The sequence below is a fragment of the Ovis canadensis genome, chromosome 3 (genome assembly GCF_042477335.2).
Source record: "Ovis canadensis isolate MfBH-ARS-UI-01 breed Bighorn chromosome 3, ARS-UI_OviCan_v2, whole genome shotgun sequence".
Lineage (NCBI taxonomy): Eukaryota > Metazoa > Chordata > Mammalia > Artiodactyla > Bovidae > Ovis > Ovis canadensis.
In genome coordinates this window covers 7,684,984-7,705,336 of record NC_091247.1, presented here as the reverse complement: position 1 = coordinate 7,705,336, position 20,353 = coordinate 7,684,984, and the positions used below count along the sequence as shown (strand labels likewise).

General features: G+C 57.5%; 2 protein-coding genes across 9 annotated transcripts; one reads left to right on the top strand and one right to left on the bottom strand.

The window, feature by feature from the left end:
* Positions 1–1,927: 1,927 nt before the first annotated feature.
* On the top strand, positions 1,928–15,703 carry PKN3 (protein kinase N3). Of its 6 annotated transcripts, none has more exons than XM_069582207.1 (22): positions 1,928–2,327; positions 4,590–4,830; positions 5,035–5,180; positions 6,359–6,470; positions 6,544–6,671; positions 7,689–7,872; positions 9,550–9,696; positions 9,783–9,892; positions 10,003–10,146; positions 10,607–10,682; positions 10,759–10,927; positions 11,124–11,226; positions 11,336–11,403; positions 11,722–11,785; positions 11,916–12,007; positions 12,387–12,563; positions 13,823–13,885; positions 14,028–14,104; positions 14,534–14,676; positions 14,765–14,872; positions 15,007–15,087; positions 15,194–15,703. In XM_069582207.1, the coding sequence occupies exons 1-22, from the start codon at positions 2,304–2,306 to the stop codon at positions 15,404–15,406; spliced, it is 2,670 nt and encodes an 889-aa protein (XP_069438308.1). In that variant the 5' UTR covers positions 1,928–2,303; the 3' UTR covers positions 15,407–15,703. The 6 variants fall into 6 exon arrangements, with proteins under 6 accessions (XP_069438308.1, XP_069438312.1, XP_069438310.1 ...); XM_069582211.1 differs by having other exon boundaries at positions 1,941–2,327; positions 15,007–15,043; positions 15,194–15,475; XM_069582209.1 differs by having other exon boundaries at positions 1,975–2,327; positions 6,544–6,659.
* On the bottom strand, positions 15,631–19,450 carry ZDHHC12 (zinc finger DHHC-type palmitoyltransferase 12). 3 transcript variants are annotated; one of them, XM_069582269.1, is made up of 6 exons: positions 19,014–19,167; positions 17,226–17,362; positions 16,796–16,873; positions 16,459–16,625; positions 16,395–16,419; positions 15,637–16,299 (listed from the first exon to the last, which is right to left on the bottom strand). In XM_069582269.1, exons 1-6 carry the CDS (start codon positions 19,111–19,113, stop codon positions 15,991–15,993), a joined length of 816 nt encoding a protein of 271 aa, XP_069438370.1. In that variant the 5' UTR covers positions 19,114–19,167; the 3' UTR covers positions 15,637–15,990. The 3 variants fall into 3 exon arrangements, with proteins under 3 accessions (XP_069438369.1, XP_069438370.1, XP_069438371.1); XM_069582268.1 differs by lacking the exon at positions 16,395–16,419 and having other exon boundaries at positions 15,631–16,299; positions 19,014–19,450; XM_069582270.1 differs by lacking the exon at positions 16,395–16,419 and having other exon boundaries at positions 15,637–16,277.
* Positions 19,451–20,353: the final 903 nt, after the last annotated feature.

Below are 20,353 nucleotides of genomic sequence, written 5' to 3'. Positions count from 1 at the left end.
AGTGGAGGGTGTGTGCCAACTTGATTAGTTAGAGACATTGCATACTCAGATACAAATCTAAGGGAGGCAAATCTAAATGTAGATGGAGTGATGTCTGTCATACCCAGAAGGAAAAAGAGATCCAGAGAGGGGTAGCTGTTCACTCATGGAGCGTGCTGGGACAGTTCTTTTCAAGTTGATGTTACACAACTTTATTAGTTCATTAGCCAGAGTTGGTTTGGGCTGTTCACTGTCTGGGTGTTAAAAATGTGAATTTCAGTTTTCCTAAGTATTAACGATTTTAGGAAAACCATCACCCATCAGACATCTACGTAAGATGCAGCGCTCTCTCCATACTTAGCCATCAGTTGAAGGCTGTAGGTTTGTCCAGCCTGGGGTTCTTTAGGAAAGGTGGATGCATTCTACTTTGGAACCTTTTTTTCCCTTAGTAGCCACAAAGCAATGAAACACTTGAACACAAACTAAAAATCATTGAGTTCTACATAATTCAGGTGCTGTCGTAACCTCTCAGTTATTTGTTAGCATCAACATTCAGCTAAGGGCACCTCAATAAACCCCACCTGAAAGAGTACCATGTGCCTTCTAGCTTACTAGGTGTTAAATATGTCTAGCCTTCAACAATTCTGGTTTGTATATATGTAAAAGTGTCACTTGTCTCTGATTATGAAGTCTTCATTTCCCCTTCTGAACCATGTTGCCTTTGCATATGTTGGTGTAATTTGATTGATTTCCCATTGCAGGACTATCCCAGGATTGCCCACATTATGCCACATTTCACTTTTCATTCACTGAAGGAATTGGTCAAAGAGGAACTGACATGGTTTCTGCTGTGAAAGCATTGGAGGGTACCTCTTCAAAGTCAGCAAATAAGCCACCTTCAATATTTGACTCTTATTCACTTCTGGCCCCGTGGAGGAGGCTCTTTCCAGTGAAGTCATGGCAAAAGGTGCTGGTGAGCATAGAATGACGGATTGGCTGAACAACCCTGTGTTACTCAGTCCCTCAGTCGTGTCCCACTCCCTGTGACCCCATGGACTGTAGCACTCCACACTTCCCTGTCCTTCACTATCTCCTGGAGTTTGCTTAAATTGAGTCAGTAATGCTATCTAACCATTTTATCCTCTGCTGCCCTCCTTTCCTTTTGCCTTCAATCTTTCCCAGCATCAGGGTCTTTACCATTGAGTCAGCTCTTCCTGTCTGGTGGCCAAAGTATTGGAGCTACAACCCTAGTGTTGCTCAGTCTGGCTGTCTGGCTCTTTGTGACCCCATAGACTGTAGCCCGGCTTAGTGATTAAGCCGCTACCTCCTCCAGACTGTAGCCTATCAGGCTCCTCTGTCCATGGGGTTTTTCCAGGTAAGAATACTGGAGTGGGTTGCCATTCCCTTCTCCAGACAATCCTAGACTAGTGGGCAATAAAGAACCAGGGTCCCCTAGAAAGCCATTGCCCGAATACCTAGCTCAGCCTGTTTTCCTGAGATAGTTTTTGTTTTTGTTTTTTTCTCCTCAAGGTTTAAATATGTATTCTGTTTAGATGAGTGCTTTGGAGCAAAGGCTGAATGAACCGCACTGGCTGAACCAGAGTTCCAGTCTAGTCAAATGATGGAGGGGGTGGGGAGGAGGTCCTGAGAGATTTTGGATTCATTCCTAATTTGGTATCATTTGGGTAAGGCTTTCTTTTCCCACACATACATTTTTACAGTGTCTACAGACAGGGCCAAGACTTATTAGGGGGCGACAGGTATATTAGCCCATTTTACACCAATGACATGGGAGAGAAGGAGAGATTTCTTCAGGCGGGAGGGAGCCAGGTCGTAGCGGGGTTCCGAGGAAGAGGAGGCTGACCCGGCCCAGAGTGGACCGGCCACACAGGCCTTGCCCCGAGGCCGGCAGGCGGCGCTGTCCGCACCTGGGCCTGCCCCTCTGGCTGCAGCGACCCGGCGGCGACTGGAGAACCCCCGGCCCGGGAAATGTACCTTTCTGGCCTTGTATCCCGGGGCGGGGCCCAGTGTCGCCCGGGAGCGGGAACGTCGGCCTCAGATGAGGCGCCCTGGGTTCCAAATTCCGCGGGGACGTCGGATCCGGGGCCTCGGGGTCTGCAGTGGGGCTCGATCCCGCGCTGCCGAGGGGCGGCGCTGATTCCCGGCTCCCGCCAGGGCCAGCGGAGCTCGGGAGGGGGCGCCGGATCCCGCGTCTCCGGCGCGACTTCCCGGGAAGTTTCAAGTTGGAAAGCCCTGGCGGTGGGGGCCAGGGCTTCCGGAACCGGAGTGGTCGAGAGGAGGGGCCGAGCAGCGGGAGCGGCGCCATGGAGGAGGGGGCGCAGCGGCAGGTGAACGGCGCCCGGAAAGGACGGGCTGCGGGCGTGGGCCGGGGTGGGGGAGATTCGGGGGGGTGCCCGTTAACTGCCCCGGCTCCGGCCGTGCCCCCCAGACCCCTTCCCGTGTCCGTTCCCAGTCCCCTGCCCTGGGCCCCCTACACCTCCACAGAGCAGATCTGGGCCCTGGGGGGTTTGGGGTGGTGGTGTAAGTGGTTTCTGCCCCCCCGGAAATGTCCCCAAATCACCTCCCAGTGACTCAGAGCCTCCGTCGGGCCAGCCCATGAGCACATCTGAATCTGCATTCAGGGCCACCAAGGGTGGGCCCGAGAGTTTCCTTAAAATCTATTCTTCCAGGTAGGACTCTAAGGTCGATGAGCACCCGCTGGGACCTCAAAGGGGGCGGATGCAGGCACACGGGGACCACTTCTGGGGGAGAGGGGAAGAGAAGCATGTGATCAGCAGGCGGAGGACGCCGACCCGGCGTAGTTTGTGGGGTTCCTCCCGGAGCACACAGGCGGGGCTGGGGGGACCCCCGGGGGAGGGGCATAGTCCAGCGGCCCGGGCGGGAACCTCTGGGTGCGCGGAGGCTTGCTGCCCAAATGGTGAGGGGGCGGGGTTCCAGTAGTAGGTTCCCGTGGGCCCTGGAACTAAGGCTGTGTGTCTCGTTATTGGGGCCGGCGGAGTGGGGGTAGGGGGGAGGTGGCGAGGAGAAGTGCTAGCCCTCAGTAACGGGGATGGGGACGTCTGTGTACAAGATCGGGCCCCAGACGCCCAGCGGAAAAGGATAGGTGTGTGCGCACTTGGCGGGATTCCAGCCCAGAGCCGGCAGGACCGCGGGCTCCGCTCGGCTCACGGGTGAAGTGTTCTCCAGAAGACTCCTTGAGTGCTCCCACCCCTTGGGCAACTCAGGACTGCGTCTGCCCCCTCTCTCCCTCCCTCTTCCTCCGGAGGTCCCTCGGCCTGTTCCCGCCTTGGCTTGTACACATTTTCCGATTTCCTGTTAATCTCCGCCCAGCAGCGGCAGCTGGGTGACTCAGGACCCCGGTGTCGGGCCCCCAGCTCCATGAGATCTTTGTTTGCTCAGGCCTTTGGCTCTGGCCCTCTGGCCTAGGGCCCTCAAAGGATTTCCTGAGGCCCGCCCCTGCCCTCTGACAGCCGGGCCAGCAGGCAAGAGGAGGCCTGGGGTGGGGGTCCTTGAGACTGGGGTGGCCACCCCTTCCACTGGGCACGGGAGATGGAGTGCGGAGAGGTAAGGTGAAAGATCTCAGAGAGTCCTTGGGGTGGGGGTGTCATGAGTTACCCTGGGCTGAAGTCAGCTTTGGCACTGGTTGGTTTGAAACGGCCTCTGGGAAAGAGGTTTCCTTTTCTTGCTCCCACTTGGGGTGAAGTGGTGAGAGAGCCTTCCACATCCTCCCAAGAGCTGAGCTGTGCTGGGAGTGGGCCCCTGGAGACCTCCTCAGCCCCACTGGGCCTCTCTGCTTTGCCACCTGAGGGGTCAGACCCTCAAGGGAACAGCCCTGACTTCTTCTACTCAGGCTACGGACTGTCCTGTCTGTCTGACCTCGGGGGGTCCCTTCTCAGTGCTGAGCCCCCCCCCTTTTTTTAAAGTTATTTTTAAAATGTTGGTTGTTCTGGGTCTTTGTTGTGGCACACGGGTTTTTCTCTTGTTGCGAGCTCTCTAGTCATGGCGTGCGGGCTTATTTGCCCTGCGGCATATGGGATCTCAGTTCTGTGACCAGGGGTCGAACCTGAGTCACCTGCATTGGAAGGCGGATTCTTAACCTGGACTACCAGGGAAGTCCCCCGGGTCTCTTTTCTGGCCGTCAGACCTTAGTGTGGATCCTAGGCTTGAGAGCAGCCTGATTACGTGTGGCTGGCAGGGAAAGACTGGGGCCCAAGAGACAGTGCCTCTCCGTCGCTGTGTTGCGGCCTTGAGCAATTATGTCGCCTCTCCGTGTCTCAGTTTCCTCATCTGTAAAATGGGGCTGCCCTCAGGTTCGACAGGTTCATGTCTGCACAGGTCTTAGAACACCCTATAAGTGTTAACAGTTTTTTTTTTCCTCTTCCTCTTCTCTCTGATGGCATAGGCTGGATAGATAGCCTTGGGGCATCCATCTGGCTTAGGGATACCCGCTCTGAGGTCAGAGAGGCACCCTGTGGGTCAGTCAGTCCTGGGTGCCATCCACACCTGCCTCTCTCCCCGCCCTCCTTCTGTGATGAGCAGAGGCTTTGGAGGTGGGGTCCCAGAAGCCTGATCCCTCTGCCTTCCCACAGCCTGGGGCAGGCCATCGGCCCCTGGAGGATGAGAAAGAGGTGATCCGCCGGGCCATCCAGAAGGAACTGAAGATCAAGGAGGGTGTGGAAAACCTGCGGCGGGTGGCCACAGACCGCCGCCACCTGGGCCACGTGCAGCAGCTGCTGCGGTCCTCCAACCGCCGCCTGGAGCAGCTGCATGGGGAGCTGCGGGAGCTTCACGCCCGAATCCTGCTGCCCGGGCCTGGGCTGGGCCCGGCTGGTGAGTGAGGAGCGTGAGGAGGCCCTCAGGACGGGAAGTGACACGTTGACCCAGCTCCTTGATCTTGGCCCTGACCTACTCTCAGAGCTTCTCCTGAGAGAACCCCGCCCAAGAGGGTTGGAGAGGAGTGAGCAAGGCATTGAGTGAGGCGGGGCTGTCGGCTCTAGGGGAGGTATTCACGTGCCCCACACTCTGTGCACACAGAGCCTGCGGCCTCAGGACCTCGGCCACTGGCCGAGCAGGCAAGGGCCCGGCACCTGGAAGCTCTACAGAGGCAGCTGCAGGTGGAGCTGAAGGTCAAGCAGGGGGCTGAGAATATGACCCACACCTACGCCAGCGGCACTCCCAAGGTAAGGCCCCCTGGGGGGAAGAGATTGTGTTCTCAGATTATTCCAGAAGGTAGTGATCCAGCCCCTAATCTGATAGGGAAATACAGCCTAGCCATTGATCCTGTAAGGGAGACACTCTACCCTTAGTCTGATGGGGGAGGCAGGCCCCAAATCTCATCTTGGCTCCAATTGCTTGTCTAACAAAGAAGGCAAAACACCAGGATGATGGGCAATCCCAGCCCAACCCCAAGTCTAGTAGGGAAGTCCCAGCTCCTGTCCCAACTCCCAGCATGATGTGGAAGCTCGCCCTGATCTCATAATGGAGGCTTGACCTGAGCCCTTCCTTACCTAGTCTGATGGGGGAGGCTCTGTTGCAGAGTAGGTCTAAAAAGGGAGGCTTGGAAGCTTCCTGGTTAAGACTTCGCTTCTAATGCAAATGGTGTGAGTTTGATCCCTAGTCAGGGAACTAAGATGTTCACATGCCATGTGGCCTGGGCCCCTCAAAATAATAATAAATAAACAATTAAAAAAATAAACTATAAAGGATATCAAAAAGCAGAGACTTTACTTTGCCAGCAAAGGTCCATCTAGTCAAGGCTATGGTTTTTCCAGTAGTCAGGTATGGATGAGAGAGTTGGACTATAAAGAAAGCTGAACACTGAAGAATTGATGCTTTTGAACTGTGGTGTTGGAGAAGACTCTTGAGAGTCCCTTGGACTGCAAGGAGATCCAACCAGTCCATCTTAAAGGAAACTAAGCCTGAATATTCATTGGAAGGACTGATGCTGAAGCTGAAACTCCAATAAAAAATTTGGCCACCTGATGTGAAGAACTGACTCATTGGAAAAGACCCTGATGCTGGGAAAGATTGACGGCGGGAGGAGAAGGGGACAACAGAGGATGAGATGGTTGGATGGCATCACCGATTCAATGGACAGGAGTTTGTGTAAACTCCGGGAGTTGGCGATGTACAGGGAGGCCTGGAGTGTTGCAGTCCATGGGGTCACAAAGAGTTGGACACGACTGAGCGACTGGACTGAGTGACTGAACCGAGCTGAACTGGCTGTAGTTATCTGGTCTACTGAGGGAGGCTTAGCTTCAACTCAGACTGATGGAGGAGGCTTGGTCCAGTCCCCAGTCTGACCAGGAAGGCTCTGGCCTAGTCCTGGCCTGATGAGGTATGTGTCGCAACCCTATAGGAGAGGAAGCTGCTGGCGGCCGCCCAGCAGATGCTCCAGGACAGCCAGCTGAAGGTGGCCCTGCTGCGAATGAAGATCAGTAGCCTGGAGGCCAGCGGGTCACCCGAGCCAGGTGAGGCCAGACCAAGGGGGCTGGGCAGGGCGGAGCAGGGCAGGGCCCTGAGGCTGACCCCTCCTCCTCCCAGGTCCTGAGCTGATGGTAGAGGAGCTACGGCACCGTCTACGCATCGAGGCTGCTGTGGCTGAGGGCGCCAAGAACGTGGTGAAGCTGCTCGGTAGCCGGCGAACACAGGACCGCAAGGTGCTGGCCGAGGTCAGACCGTGGGCCCCTCCCATTGCTTGTGTCTGACCAGTACCACCCTCTGTAGTGGCCGTGATAGTGCTCGCCGGGCCATGAGCAATGGCCGTGAGGAAACAGGAGGCACCTTATGTATATGTATATAATTTTCCTTCTTTTTTCTTTTTGGCTCTGCTGAGCCTTTGTTGCTGCTCGGGCTCTTCTGTAGTGGTGAGCAGGGGCTACTCTCTAGTTGTGGTTTGTAGACTTCTCACTGTGGTGGCTTCTCTTGTTGCAGCACACAGGCTGCAGGGCACAGGGATTCAGGGCTCAGTAGTTGTGGTTGTCCGGCTCTGGAGCACAGGCTCTATAATTGTGCGTGGCTTAGTTGCCCCAGGGCATGTGGAATCTTCCCAGACCAGGGATCAAACCCATGTCTCCTGCACTGGCAGGCAGATTCTTTACCACTCAGCCGCCGGGGAAGCCCAGAAGACATTCTTGTCTAGATCAGGGGTCTCCAACTTCCAGGCTGTGGACCAGTACCTCCTGTCAGCTCAGTGGCAACATTAGATCAGAAGTAAAGTGCACAAAAATGTTGTTTAGCTGCCGAGTCCTGTCCGACTCTTGGCGACCCCATGGACTGCAGCACGTCAGGCTACCCTATCCTTCACCGTCTCCCGGAGCTCGCTCAAACTCATGTCCATCAAGTCAGTGATGCCGTCCAACCATCTTGTCCTCTGTCGTCCCCTTCTCCTCCTGCCCTCAATCTTTCCCAGCATCAGAGTCTTTTCTAACGATTTGGCTCTTCGCATCAGGTGGCCAAAGTATTGGAGCTTCAGCTTCACAAAAATGTAATGCACTTGAATTGTTCTGAAACCATCCCGCCCACCTCCAGTCCATGGAAAAGTTGTCTTCCACAAAACCAGTCCCAGGTGTCAAAAAGATTGGGGACCACTAGTCTAGACCTCATCCAGGGTGCCTCTGGGTGGCCTGAGCCACTGCCCCCGCCGTTACCCCAGGGCCCTGTATCCCCTGCCCGTCTCCCTCCTGCAGGCTCAGGCCCAGCTCCAGGAGTCCTGCCAGAAACTGGACCTCCTGCGGCTGGCCTTGGAGCAGCTGCTGGAGAGACTGCCTCCTGCCCACCCTCTGCGCGGCAGAGTGGCCCGGGAGCTGAGGACTGCTGCGTCTGGGAACCCACAGGCTTCAGGGACACTCGTGAAGCCCACCGCCATGACAGGTACCTGGGAGCCCATCCTACTTCAGAGCTCTCCTTCCCTTCCAGGGAGGAGCCTGGAACTCTGGGGAAGAATTTTGGAAAAGATTTCCAATCCCGGCTTCACTATCCCTTAGCTGTTTGACCTTGGGCGACTGACACCCCCTCTCCAGACCTCAGTTTATCACTCTGTCAAATGGGGATGATAACAGCACCTACTTCATAGGACTGGTGTGACAATTCAGTGAGTTGTTGCATGTGAAGTGCTCGAGTTTTCACACCAACCCTATGAAATAGGTGATGTTATCACCCCCATTTGACAGAGTGATAAACAGGTCTGGAGAGGGCGTGTCAGTCGCCCAAGGTCACACAGCTAAGGGATGGTGAAGCTGGGATTGAAAATCTCCAAAATTCTTCCAGCGTGTTTCAATGAGGAACCATGAGAGTGTTAGGCTGGACTTGCCAGTGTTAGGGAGCTCACAGCCCTGGAGACCTTCGTACCCAGTTCTGGGCAGTTTTCACTATTAGAAAGTTCTTCCTTATCCCAAGTGGATCTGACATTATGAAAGCCCTGAGCTTCCCACCTGGGACCCAGTGCCAACTAGAGGGCCCAGCCCCTGCCTGCACAGAGCTGGTACAGAATAGATAGATGATAGATAGATGATACACAATAAATAGATGATACACAATCATCCCATTGTGAGCAGAGCTGAAGGGGAAAAGTACAGGGACTGCATGGGCCCCCTCACCTGGCCTTGGGGAACCAAGGAATGCTTCCTGGAGGGGGAGGCATGTCCTTGAAGGGCTTATGGGAGTTGACCAAGTCAACAAGTTGGGAAAGGTGAGGGCAAGGTCTTGTTTGTTGTTCCCTCGCCAAGTCGTGTCTGAGTCTTTGCAACTGCATGGACTGCAGCGCGCCAGGCCTCCCTGTCCCTCACTATTTCCCAGAGTTTCTCCAAGTTCGTGGCTGTTGAATTGGTGATGCTATCCAACCATCTGTAGGGCTTGTTAAAAGGCCTAAAATTCAGGTACTTGAAGCCACCCATAAGCTGTCTTCCAGCTAAACACCCACATTCCTCCAGTCATTCTTTCTGGGATGACCTTCCCATCCTGAGCACTGCCTCGTTTTATAAAGTCTATCGGAGTATAACCCTCCAGGCCCTGACTCCCAAAATGGGGCTCTTTGGCCCCATGTATGATGGCTTCAAGAGCTGCTAGAGTCCTACTGCTTCCTCTACCCTTGGAGGGACAAATCTCTACTGATCCTCAAAATGAACCCACTTGGTTGGCAAAACACAGTGGTACCCACGGCAGGAAGTGGGGCTGAGTTGGCACTCCTTCCCACTATATGGACGGGGAAGCAGGCCCTGGGAAGAGGTGGCTGGCCAGGCACCCTGCTCCTCTGGGGCTTTCGTCCCTGGCATGGTGCTCCCTAGGTCCAGAGCCCTGGGCAGCATGCGGACTGAGGTCTGAGTCTGACTTCTCTGCCTCTGTGTCCCTGCTTCTTCCCACATGTAGAGGGCTGGCAGGAGGGGGAGGACCAGTTGGTCGGCCCCCAGGGTGGCCCCCAGGTGGCTGCCGAGGCCTAAGGCGAGCAGGCTCTGGGTTTGCTACCTCCATGAGAAGGCAGCATTCCTGGGGTCCCAGCGACCCCTTGGAGGATGGTGTCCGATGATGGCTCCTCACCACACTCCCCGACAGGGACGCTGCAGGTCCGCCTCCTGGGCTGTGAGCAGCTGCTGATAGCGGTGCCTGGACGTTCCCCCGCGGCCGCGCTGGCTGGGAGCCCCTCCCAAGGCTGGCTTCGGAGCAGAGCCAAGCAGCAGCGTGGTGGAGGCGAGCTAGCTAGTGAGTAGGGGCCCCGGGGAGCTGGGGAGCGTGAAGGTCCCCCCACCACTGCTGGCCTGCCCTGAGCCCCACCTCTGGCCTTGCAGGTGAGGTGCTGGCTGTGCTGAAGGTGGACAATCGCGTTGTGGGCCAGACAGGCTGGGGGCCTGTGGCCAAGCAGTCCTGGGACCAGACCTTTGTTATTGCCCTGGAGCGGGTGAGGCTGCCCTTGTGTGGACTGGGGTGATCGTGGGCAGCGGGGTGGAAAGCTGGATGGGTAGTAGCTGGTGCCAGGCTCCCCTAACTCAATTTGGCCTCCCTGTGTAGGCCCGGGAGCTGGAGATTGGGGTCCACTGGCGGGACTGGAGGCAGCTGTGCGGTGTGGCCTTCCTGAGGCTGGAGGACTTCCTGGACAATGCCTGTCACCAGCTGTCCCTCAGCCTGGTACCACAGGGACTGCTTTTCGCCCAGGTGCCTCCCGGCCCCTGCCCTCTGACCTCACGGGCCCCTGGCTCTGTTAGCTCGAGAGAGGCCTTGGAGACTGTGCCCCCCAACCAACCTACAGCTAGGAGTGGAAATTGAGGCCCTGAGGGAAGAGCTCTCCAGGGATGAAAGATTCCCAGCCGCTCTCTGAGGACTTCACAGGAGAGGAACCGCCTCTCCTTGTCCTGACCGCCCCACCGCATGCACGACCCTGGACAAGTCCCTTTTTCTCCAGGTCTCAGTGACCCTGGACAAGTCCCTTTTTCTCCAGGTCTCAGTTTCCCCCTGGTACCAGTGAGGATGCTGAATCCATTCTCTCTGAGTCCCTGTAGCTCTTGCATCTGTTGACAACGGGCTTAGGCTGGGATCCTGGAGGCCGAGGAGGTTCCCGGGACAGGTCGGCAGGTGGGAGGGGACTGGTCTTCAGCCCTGCCCCCTGCCTCCACAGGTGACCTTCTGTGACCCTGTCATTGAGAGGAGGCCCCGACTGCAGAGGCAGAAACGCATTTTCTCAAAACGCAGAGGTATGGAAGGCTGGCGAGCAGGGAGCAGGGCTGGGCCCCTCCGGAGACCTCGAGACTGAGCCTGCTTTTGCCCCAGGTCAGGACTTCCTGAGGGCTTCCCAGATGAACCTCAGCATGGCAGCTTGGGGGCGCCTGGTCATGAGCCTGCTGCCCCCCTGCAGCTCCCCAAGCACCATCAGCCCCCCGAAAACATGCTCCCAGACCCCAGCCACACCCCAGCGGGCCACCGATCCTGACTCGCCCAGGTGAGGGGCCTCGCTCACCCCAGGCTGCCTGCTTCTCTGCGGAGTCACCTCTCTCCAGATGCAGATGGTGCCTGCCCCATGGCTCACCCTTTGACCTGTCTTTCTGTCCCGCGTGGCTGTGTGTCTACCCCCGCCCTCCCTGCCCGCCACTGTTCCAGCTGTCTGTGCCCGGTATATGTCTGCTTCTACCCCACAGTAACTTCCCACCCAAGAAGACCCCCTTGCGAGAAGAGATCCAACCCCCACCCAAGCCCCCTCGCCTCTACCTGGCCCAGGAGCCAACCCCCGAAGAGATGCCGGTGAGGGGGCAGCAGGGCAGGATTGGTCACCCTGGGTGCTGCCCAGGTCGGGTGGCAGGGCTCGAGGGAAGGAAGCCCTGCTCTGCCTTGAGACCCTCTCCCCTCGCAGCGCACCAAACGCCCCCACATGGAGCCCAGGATTCGACGTGAGCCGCCTCTGCCAGCCCCGGCTACCAGGTACCCCAGCGGGCTCACCTCGGTGTTTGAGACATTTTATCCACTCATCTGGGTATTTGCATGTCAGATGTTCACATCTCACCCCAGGCTCCTTGGCTTGCTCTCAGGTTCTCACTCGCTGAACCCACATTATTGAGCTCAGCCTGCCTGCCAGACCCCAGGAAACTGCAGTCCTGGGAACCCTGCCCCACCCCGGGCTCTGCAGCTCCCCACTAGAGGGGGACCACCCAGGATTGAACACAGGGGGTTTGGAGTGACTCCTGGTGGAGGCCCAGCCCTTCGTTGTCCTGGGGGCTTCCTGTACCCTCTCTCTTGCAGGAAACCCCCCCGGCTTCAGGACTTCCGCTGCTTGGCCGTGCTGGGCCGGGGCCACTTTGGGAAGGTAAGGGGCTAAGGGAGTGGGCAGGCCCCAGAACATTTGCTAGAGGGCTCTGGGCTCTGGGGGGCAGTGGGCAGGAGAAGCAGACTCCTCTACTGCCCTCCTGGAGCCCAAACCTCTCTCTGGTCCCCAGGTCCTCTTGGTCCAGTTCAAGGGGACGGGGCAATACTATGCCGTCAAAGCACTGAAGAAGCAGGAGGTGCTGAGCCGGGACGAGATTGAGAGGTGTGTGTTGAGGTTGGGGGGCTCACTGGTGGCTCCAGAAGGCAGCTGAATGCTGCTGGGGCTTCGAAGAGGTGACCCTGTGGGGCCAGCCAGGCCTGGGCTCTTTTATTAGCAACTGCAGTTGTGAACTGTGTGCCCTTGGGCAGGTCTCCTCTCTGTGCACCTCAGGTTCCTCATCTGTGAAATGGGAACAGGGTGGGGGTACAAGTTCGAGACCTGTGCCAGCCCCGGGTACATATGAACCATCACTCTACCTGCCTGGCAGTTTTAAGAGCCAGTGGCCCAGGGGAGTTGTGTGGGTGGCAGGGCACAGCCAGGGGAGGTCTTAGTTCCCTTTTGGGTTCCCTCTTTGCCTAAAACCCACGCCCTCCTCTTGCAGCCTGTACTGTGAGAAGCGAATCCTCGAGGCCGTGGGCTGCACAGGGCACCCGTTCCTGCTTCCCCTCCTCGCCTGCTTCCAGACCTCCAGCCACGCCTGCTTCGTGACCGAGTTTGCACCCGGCGGTGACCTCATGATGCAGATCCATGAGGACGTCTTCCCTGAGCCCCAGGCCCGGTGGGTCCCCCTCTCACCTCTTCCCACCAGCCTTCCCTGGGCCCCCTGTCCCTGGCGGCCCCTTCATCCTGCTTCCTCCAGGGTGCCCATCAGCCAAAGAGCACATGCAGTCAGGGAGGTCTGGGTTCACATCCCACTCTGGTGGGCAAGACATAACAATGCCATCTGTCAGTCCCTTACTGCTCACCAGTCCCTAGGCTCTGCAATTTTAAATGTTATGTCCACCAATGCACCAAGCCTATGAAGCAGTTATCATTATCCCCAATTCACCGCCATATACACTAAGGTCTGAGGTCACAAAGGCTGTGACGGTTTGATAACCAGGAAACATCCCAGCCTTGTAGGATTATTGTAAGAATCAAAGACATACTTATATGCCTTTGTGACCTCAGACCTTAGTGTATATGGCGGTGAATTGGGGATAATGATAATTGCTTCATAGACTTGGTGCATTGGTGGACATAACATTTAAAATTGCAGAGCCTAGGGACTGGTGAGCAGTAAGGGACTGACAGATGGCATTGTTATGTCTTTCCCACCAGAGTGTGGACTCTGGAGCCCAGATTCACGTGTCAGCCCTACCACTAGCTCTGTGACCCAGGGTGCGTTGTTTACCAGGAGTCTCAGATCCTTTTAAAAAAATAGTCATGATGAGGCTTCCCTGGGTGGTCTACTGCTTAAGAACCCACCTGTGAGTGCAGGGGACACAGGTTCGATTCCTGGTCCGGGAAGATCTCACATGTCTCAGAACAACTATTGAGCCCAAGGGCTGCAACTACTGAACCCCACATACCTCGAGCCCATGCTCTGTAGCTAAACCTATGAAACAGTTATCATTACCCCCAATTCACTGCAATGAGAAACCCATGCACCACAATGAAGAATAGCCCCTGTTCACCGCAACTAGAGGAAGTCCAGGCACAGCAACGAAGACCCAGCACAGTCAAAAAAATATACATAACATTTTTTAAAAATTAAAAAAAAATAGGCATGAGGGCACCAACGGAGGCTGCCAGGAGGATGCCAGGATGGGCATGTGGACACTTGGTGTCATTCCTGGCACAAGCTAAGGGCCTGGGAAGGGTAGGCTGTTATCAGGAGGAGCCCCACCCCTGCCCCATGAGGCTCCTCCCAGCCTCTCGCCCACATCTGACTCTGGCAGGGACATCGGGGGTCCCCAGGCCATGGCAGTCTTGGTGCCTTCCTGCCCTGCCCCCAACAGTCCTGGGCCTGAACTCCCCCCTGCACCAACCCTCCAGGTTCTATCTGGCCTGTGTGGTCCTGGGGCTGCAGTTCTTACACGAGCAGAAGATCATTTACAGGTAACTTGCCCCCGGGATTCTGGGGGAGTAGGCAAGAGGGTCAGGGGCTGCCCTCCTCCTGGGCTGCTATGAGGCGGGGCCGCTGTTCCCTGGGCCTCAGCGCTTCTCAGCTCCTTCGGGGTCTGTCCTGCCTTGCCCTCAGAGACCTTAAGTTGGATAATCTTCTCCTGGACGCCCAGGGTTTCCTGAAGATTGCGGACTTTGGGCTTTGTAAGGAAGGTGGGTGCCTCCCATTTAAGAGTTGTGTCCTTCCGCCTTGCTCGCTCCACCGAGGCCAGCAGGGTGGCGAGCAAGTGGCATCTTCCAGGAAATGTGCATCCCAGCTCTCCTTCCAGGGACCAGCTAGACGCATTGGCTTGTCCTTCCCTGCCCTAAAAACTTGGAAAGACCCCCTTGCCCTCGGCCGGAGGGAGAGCCTAGGCTGGGAGAGGGCACTGGGTTCTGCTTTCTGCATGGCTGACACACAGGCTTTGCTGAGACTCATCTATCAGGTGGCATAAAAACCGTTCCCACCTCCAAGGATGTTGGGGCAGGGCTCAGCATGAGGTTCCTTGCATGGGGTCCTAAGGGTTGGTAATTGATTCTTACAATCAGAGGTTCTTGTGGCTGCCACAGCACGCTGGCATCAGTGTGGGTGTTGGTTGGCAGGGATTGGCTTCGGGGACCGGACAAGCACCTTCTGCGGCACCCCAGAGTTCCTGGCCCCCGAGGTGCTGACTCAGGAGGCCTACACGCGGGCTGTGGACTGGTGGGGGCTGGGCGTGCTGCTCTATGAGATGCTGGTGGGCGAGGTGAGTGTTGGATGGGGAGAGCTGCTGGGGCCCCCAGGTCGGGTGGAGGTCGGGGGGCGGTGCTCCCTGCTGAGCCCCCTCCCCGCAGTGCCCATTTCCAGGGGACACCGAGGAGGAGGTGTTTGACTGCATCGTCAATGCGGAAGCCCCATACCCCCGCTTTCTGTCGGTGCAAGGCCTCGAGCTTATTCAGAAGGTAATTGCTGCAGGGTCCCAGGCTGGGCCAGAGGGCTACTCGTGGCTCTCCGGACTCCCTATCCGAGATGCTGGGGGCAGGCGGGCAGTGCTTGGGGCTGACTGCCCTGAATGAACCCCTGTCCTCTCCCCTAGCTCCTCCAGAAGTGCCCCGAGAAGCGCCTGGGGGCGGGCGAGCGAGATGCTGAGGAAATCAAGACCCAGCCTTTCTTCAGGGTGAGCGGCTGTGGCCACGGTGATCCCGGTGCCTGGTGCAGAGGGAGGGGTCGAGGGCCCATGGGGGCTGCTGTTCCCATCATCTGAGGTACGCCTTTGCCCCCAGACCACCGACTGGCAGGCTCTGCTCGCCCGCGCCGTCCAGCCTCCTTTTGTGCCCACCCTCTGCGGCCCCACAGACCTGCGCTACTTCGAGGGGGAGTTCACGGGGCTGCCGCCTGCCCTGACCCCACCCGACCCCCGCAGCCCCCTCACCGCCCGCCAGCAGGCTGCCTTCCGGGACTTCGACTTCGTGTCTGAGAGATTCCTGGAGCCCTGAGGCCTCCCGGCCTCTCCACCCCCTGCCCACTCCCCCACCCTGGATGGTTTGAGCCTCTGCTTTGCCCACTTGGGCACCCTGGGATTGATGGGCCCTTGGGGCTCGAGGTGGTGGACATGGGGCTGCTGTTGTGGGCACTGCTCAGTCATTGGGCAAGTGCTGCCCGCCCCCTTCTCCCAACCTCCTCTCCCCTGCCCGCTGTGAGACCTAGACCAGAAAGCATGGCGCAGTGAGGAATGATTGTTTTTTTTTTAATACTTGACTTGCTTTATGGTTCATTAAATTTATAAAACTGTGCACTGGACGCAGCCTGGCTTGGGGGTGGGATGGAGGTTCCCGAAGCCCAGGTCTCTATTTGTGCCTGAGCCTCCATCATGGGTCCTCTTCCTTTTCTTCTGCCTGGGGAGGGCAGAGCTGCCCACCGAAGCAGGGTACAGTCCCTCGGCTCCACTCTGAGCCCTGGAAGGAGTGGGCAGGAGTGAGGAGCCCCAGGCCCTTGGAGGGTCGACCCCTCTGGGTTCAGCCTCTCTGGTTTTCAGGCACAAGATGGTGGCCCCGGCTTCCAGCGACCCTAAACAGCTTGGCTACTGCCTTCCTCCTCCTCGTCCTCGGCCCAGAGGGTCTCCCAGGACCCCGAGGGCCATCCACAGAAGTGGGCCAGGTTGCGGGTCAGGCCACGGTCGAAGGGGTTGCCAGGGCGCTGGCGGAGGTAGGCGATGCGGTGGGAGGAGATGAACTCCCAGGTGGTGGTGTTGCTGGCCACCAGGTAGAGGTGCGAGGCCAGGAGCAGGCTGGCCACCAGGGAGAAGAGCGACAACAGCAGGAAGGTGGCGAACAGGAGCCCGCTGGAACGCAGCCAGAGCCCCCAGGGCTGGAAGAAGCGGAGGCCAGACCTGCAAGGGAAGGAGAGCGACAAGGACCCAGAGCTGTCTCTCCGACAAGGACAGGGTCGCCCGAGGGGACGGCAGTTTGGGAGAGGGTGCGAGGCCCCTGAAGAGGGAGCCTGGGGGGTGCTGGTCCTCCCCCACACCCAGGGCACCAGGGAAACCCACCATGCCAGGTACAGGGCCCACAGAAGCACCGCCAGTTGCAGCGCCAGGTAGGCTACGAAGAGAGGGTGGTTGCGCTCTCCCACACAGTTCTCCATCCAGGGGCAGTGGTGGTCGTAGCGGCGGACACAGCGGCGGCACTCACGGCAGTGCCGAGCCCGCAGGGGTTGCTGTGGGCACAGAGGGAGTTGGGCCTCAACACCGGCTCCCCTCTAGGCCCAGCAATGAGGGCAGGAGGTCAGGGCTGGCATCTGGGAGGGCTTCCTGGAGGAGGGGGAGGTGAGGCCGAGGAGTCTCGGCCTTGCCCGAGTCCTCCCACGGAGGTCCCTGAATCACTCACCAGCACCATGCAGTATCTGCAGCGCCGAAGGGGGATGGCCTGAGGAACCATGGCTGTCTGCTCTTCCTTGGCCTCCTCCTGAAAAACGGGGGACAGAGGGTGAGATGGGGGTCCCTTGGGAGGCAGATGAGATTTGTGGTTGTCTCCCTTGGGGGCCAGCTTAGCTCTGGGTGTGCACATTTGGGGGCCCATCCCATGCGTCATCGAGGTGGTAGAGTGGGGCAGGGTGCCCTGGACTGCAAGGTTGTGTGACTTTGGCCAGTTACTTCCCCTCTGGACTTTGGCAATTTTCTCATTGTAGGACAGGGCCCTAGGTCTGGCAAGATGATTCCCTGGGATTCCCTAGGAAAGCTCTCAGCTGTCTAGCATGAGACTCCCTGGAGTCTTGAGTTCCCTGTGGAGGGAGGAGGGCTTTGGGCCTCCTAGTTACCTGGGGCTGAGGCAGGACATTCACGTAGCCTGGGTCCATGAGTGACACGGTCAGGTAAAGCAGCAGGGAGCCCAGCACAAGCAGCAGGAAGGTGAGGGGCAGGAGCAGCTCCCCCTGCTCTTCCCACTGCCGAAGTGCTGGAGAGGCCAGAGGGGGAGAGTGAGGCCAGGACTGTGGAACTGGCGTGGTGGGGGAGGGTGCAACTGGAGGTGGGAAATGTGTCCCTGGCTGAACAAAGGCCTGGAAATGGGGTTTGATGAATGGTCGGGTGTGGCCACTACATAGGGTGTAGGAGGGAGAAGTTCAGGTTTGGGAGAGGAGGAAAAAAGCAATTAATCCACACTATCTCTGGAGGGCAGTAGGGAACCATGGAAGGTTACAGGGTCAGATATATTTCTGAACTGCTTCCCAGGTGGCGCTAACAATAAAGAACCCTCCTGCCAATGCAGGAGACATAAAAGACTCAAGTTCCATCCTTGGGTGGGGAAGATCCCCTGGAGGATGGAATGGCAATCCACTCCAGTATTCTTGCCTGGAGAATCCCATGGACAGAGGAGCCTGGTGGGTTACAGCCCATAGGGTTGCACAGTCAGACATGACTGAAGCGACTTAACATGCATGTTTCTGAAAGCCTTCTTAGTGCTAAAGTAAAGATGAATCAGAGGGGAGGCTATCCAGGACACAGAGAGGAGTGTGTCTGGGCAAGGGTAATGGCAGGGGGTTGGCCAGATTGGAGGTAAGGGGTGATGGGACCAGACTTGGCTGGATATGGGGGACAAGGAGGAGGACTCTGGCTCTGAGAAGGGAAGAGGCTGGCCAGGTCAGAGATGCACAAGAAACAGAGATAGAGAAGGGTGTGGCTGGCAGGTTGGAATGCTGTAGGGGAGCCCAGGCCACCTCCAGGGTCCAGCCCATGGAGGTGACTGAAGGTTTGGGGGAAGGGGGTGGAGGGCTGAGGAGGGAGAGGCAGAAACAGCCAGCCAGCCAGAGTGTGGACAACTCAGGTGCCCCTTGACTGTAAAAGGGAGTGGAGAAGAAAAGGAGGTTGCAGTGGGGGATTTCTTTCCGATGGGGAGACTGAGCAGGTTTTTAGGCTAAGGGGTGAAGCCAGTGGAGACTCAGGTCTTGGGAAGAAAGTGAGAATGCCCCTGGTCCAGGAGGTTAGGCTGCAGGGAGGAGGAAGGGGTGGGGCTTGTGGTGGTGGTAGTGAGGAAGGGCTAAAGCCTGTGCTGGAGGTGGCCTGTGGCAGGTAAAGAGGGGAAAGGATGGAAGTGGATGGGTGGAATGAATGAGCGCTCACAGGGATGAGAAAAGGAGGGACAGGCTGCTCCCCTATGCCGTGTCCTCTTGCCTGAAGGTGGGGGGACCGGACTTGGGGCAGCTAGGGCCACGCAGGGATGGGGTGGGAGGGATGCCATCCCTTCATCTAGCTGATCCTCGGAATCTTGGGAGTCAGTTCCTGGAAAGTGTCGGGCGGGTCCCAGGATCGGGGAAGATGGGGGCTCGAGCTGGTCGTCGGATCAGGTGGGCACCGGGTGGGTCCTGGGACAGACAAGGGTATCTGGCAGGGATCAGGAAGCTTCTGGGATTAATTAGGGCTCAACTGGGTATTAGGCGGAAAGCAGGTGGCTCTTGGAATGAGAGGTGGGGAGAGGGCCTCTGGCGCGGGAGGAGTCGGGGAAATCCCAGGATCTCCGGGGCGGTTCACCAAGGGACTCAGTGAGACCTAAACATCTGAGGAATCACGCGGGATCGGGTGGGTCCGGGGTCGAGAGGGTTCCGGCTCACCAGTATCATGCAGGAAGAGTACCAACGTGATCCCCCAGGTCAGCACAGTATGCCCAGTCCGCACCAGGACCCCAGGGGTGAGGAGCGCCCAGGGCGCCATCGCCTCGGCCCCGGGCCCCACCCGGAAGAAGCGCTCAGAGGGGCGGGCCCTCCGAGGAGCAGGGCTCGCGGCCACCCGGGGATTGGCGGATACGGGTTGTGGGCGTGGCCGGATTGGGCCAGGGAGGCCGCCTATTGGGCGACAGCTGCGGCTTAATAGGCCCTCGAGCCAACAGGTGCCTGAAGAAGCTGGGGGCGGGGCCGGCGCGCGCGCAGCCGGTAACTCCCCCAGCTCCATCCCCCACCCCACCCGACCTGAGCATCCAGGTAACTTTCAAAAATCTAGCTCCCTTTGCGAGTTCCGATCCAGTCTCGCTGGAGTTCCACCACCCGCCCCCAGGCCACAGCCTCACGCATGCGTCCAGGAAGATCCAAGTGTTGTGACTCCAGGTGGCAGAATTGCGCTCGGTTCGGAGATGAGATGCTCGAAGCCTCAAGAGAGGCAGGACTAGCCCAAAGTGACGCCGGGGTGATAACTTTACCTCCGTCTATTCATTTTCAGATTTTGCAGACGGGATGAGAGCAGAGTGGAGGTACGTGGTAGCAGATTCTGGCTATGAGGGGCCCGACTGGGTCAGAGCCGGAAATCCCAGCACTGCCCCTTCCTACCTGTGTGCTCTTGGGCAAGTTACAAAACCACGCGGAGTTCTGTCTCTGTCTATATGATGGAAATGATAATAGTACCCCTCCTCAGGTGGTTGGAGGACTAAATATTGGAAATAGTGTCTAGTACAGGACTGACTTGTCACCTCAGCTCTAAACCAGCACCTACACCCAATGACTTGCCCAACCTAGGGTTTCAGGCTAATCTACCATAAAGCCTAGCCATTCACTGCTTACTTTCCTTTCCCATCCAGCCCTGCCTTTCCTTCTTTTCCTCTCACTGATACCAACATCCACCTCCCTCCATCAGATTAGTGCCCTCCTGGCTCCGCAGTATACGCTCATGACATTTGTTGCTTTTGTCAGCTCAGCATCCCCTTTTCTGTTGGAGAACTGACTCCATTCTGTGTGGATCTGAAAGAACTATGTCCCTCACTTAGAGGGTGGTGGGAGAGAGACTGTGGGCATGTGACTAGAAGGCAAACATGGTCCTCATCTCATTATTCCCAGTGATTGGACCTAAGTGGTGGGCATGTGACTTGGCAGGGTCAATCAGAATCATTCCATGCGAGTATACTATAGATGCTGAGAGAGAAAGGGGCATTATTTTGGATCTCAAGCATGAGAAATAGGATATA

What these genes read in the sequence shown, in the direction of transcription:
- PKN3 (XM_069582207.1), top strand. Translation starts at nt 2,304, where the DNA reads ATGGAGGAGGGGGCGCAGCGGCAG. An exon ending in ACCGCAAGGTGCTGGCCGAG is followed by an intron (nt 6,672 to 7,688) that starts GTCAGACCGTGG and finishes TCCCTCCTGCAG; the next exon opens with GCTCAGGCCCAGCTCCAGGA. An exon ending in CATTTTCTCAAAACGCAGAG is followed by an intron (nt 10,683 to 10,758) that starts GTATGGAAGGCT and finishes CTTTTGCCCCAG; the next exon opens with GTCAGGACTTCCTGAGGGCT.
- ZDHHC12 (XM_069582268.1), bottom strand. Translation starts at nt 19,350, where the DNA reads ATGGAGCTGGGGGAGTTACCGGCTGCGCGCGCGCCGGCCCCGCCCCCA. An exon ending in ACTCTTCCTGCATGATACTG is followed by an intron (nt 17,363 to 19,013) that starts GTGAGCCGGAAC and finishes TGGCCTCTCCAG; the next exon opens with CACTTCGGCAGTGGGAAGAG. An exon ending in TGGGCCCTGTACCTGGCATG is followed by an intron (nt 16,300 to 16,458) that starts GTGGGTTTCCCT and finishes CTTCCCTTGCAG; the next exon opens with GTCTGGCCTCCGCTTCTTCC.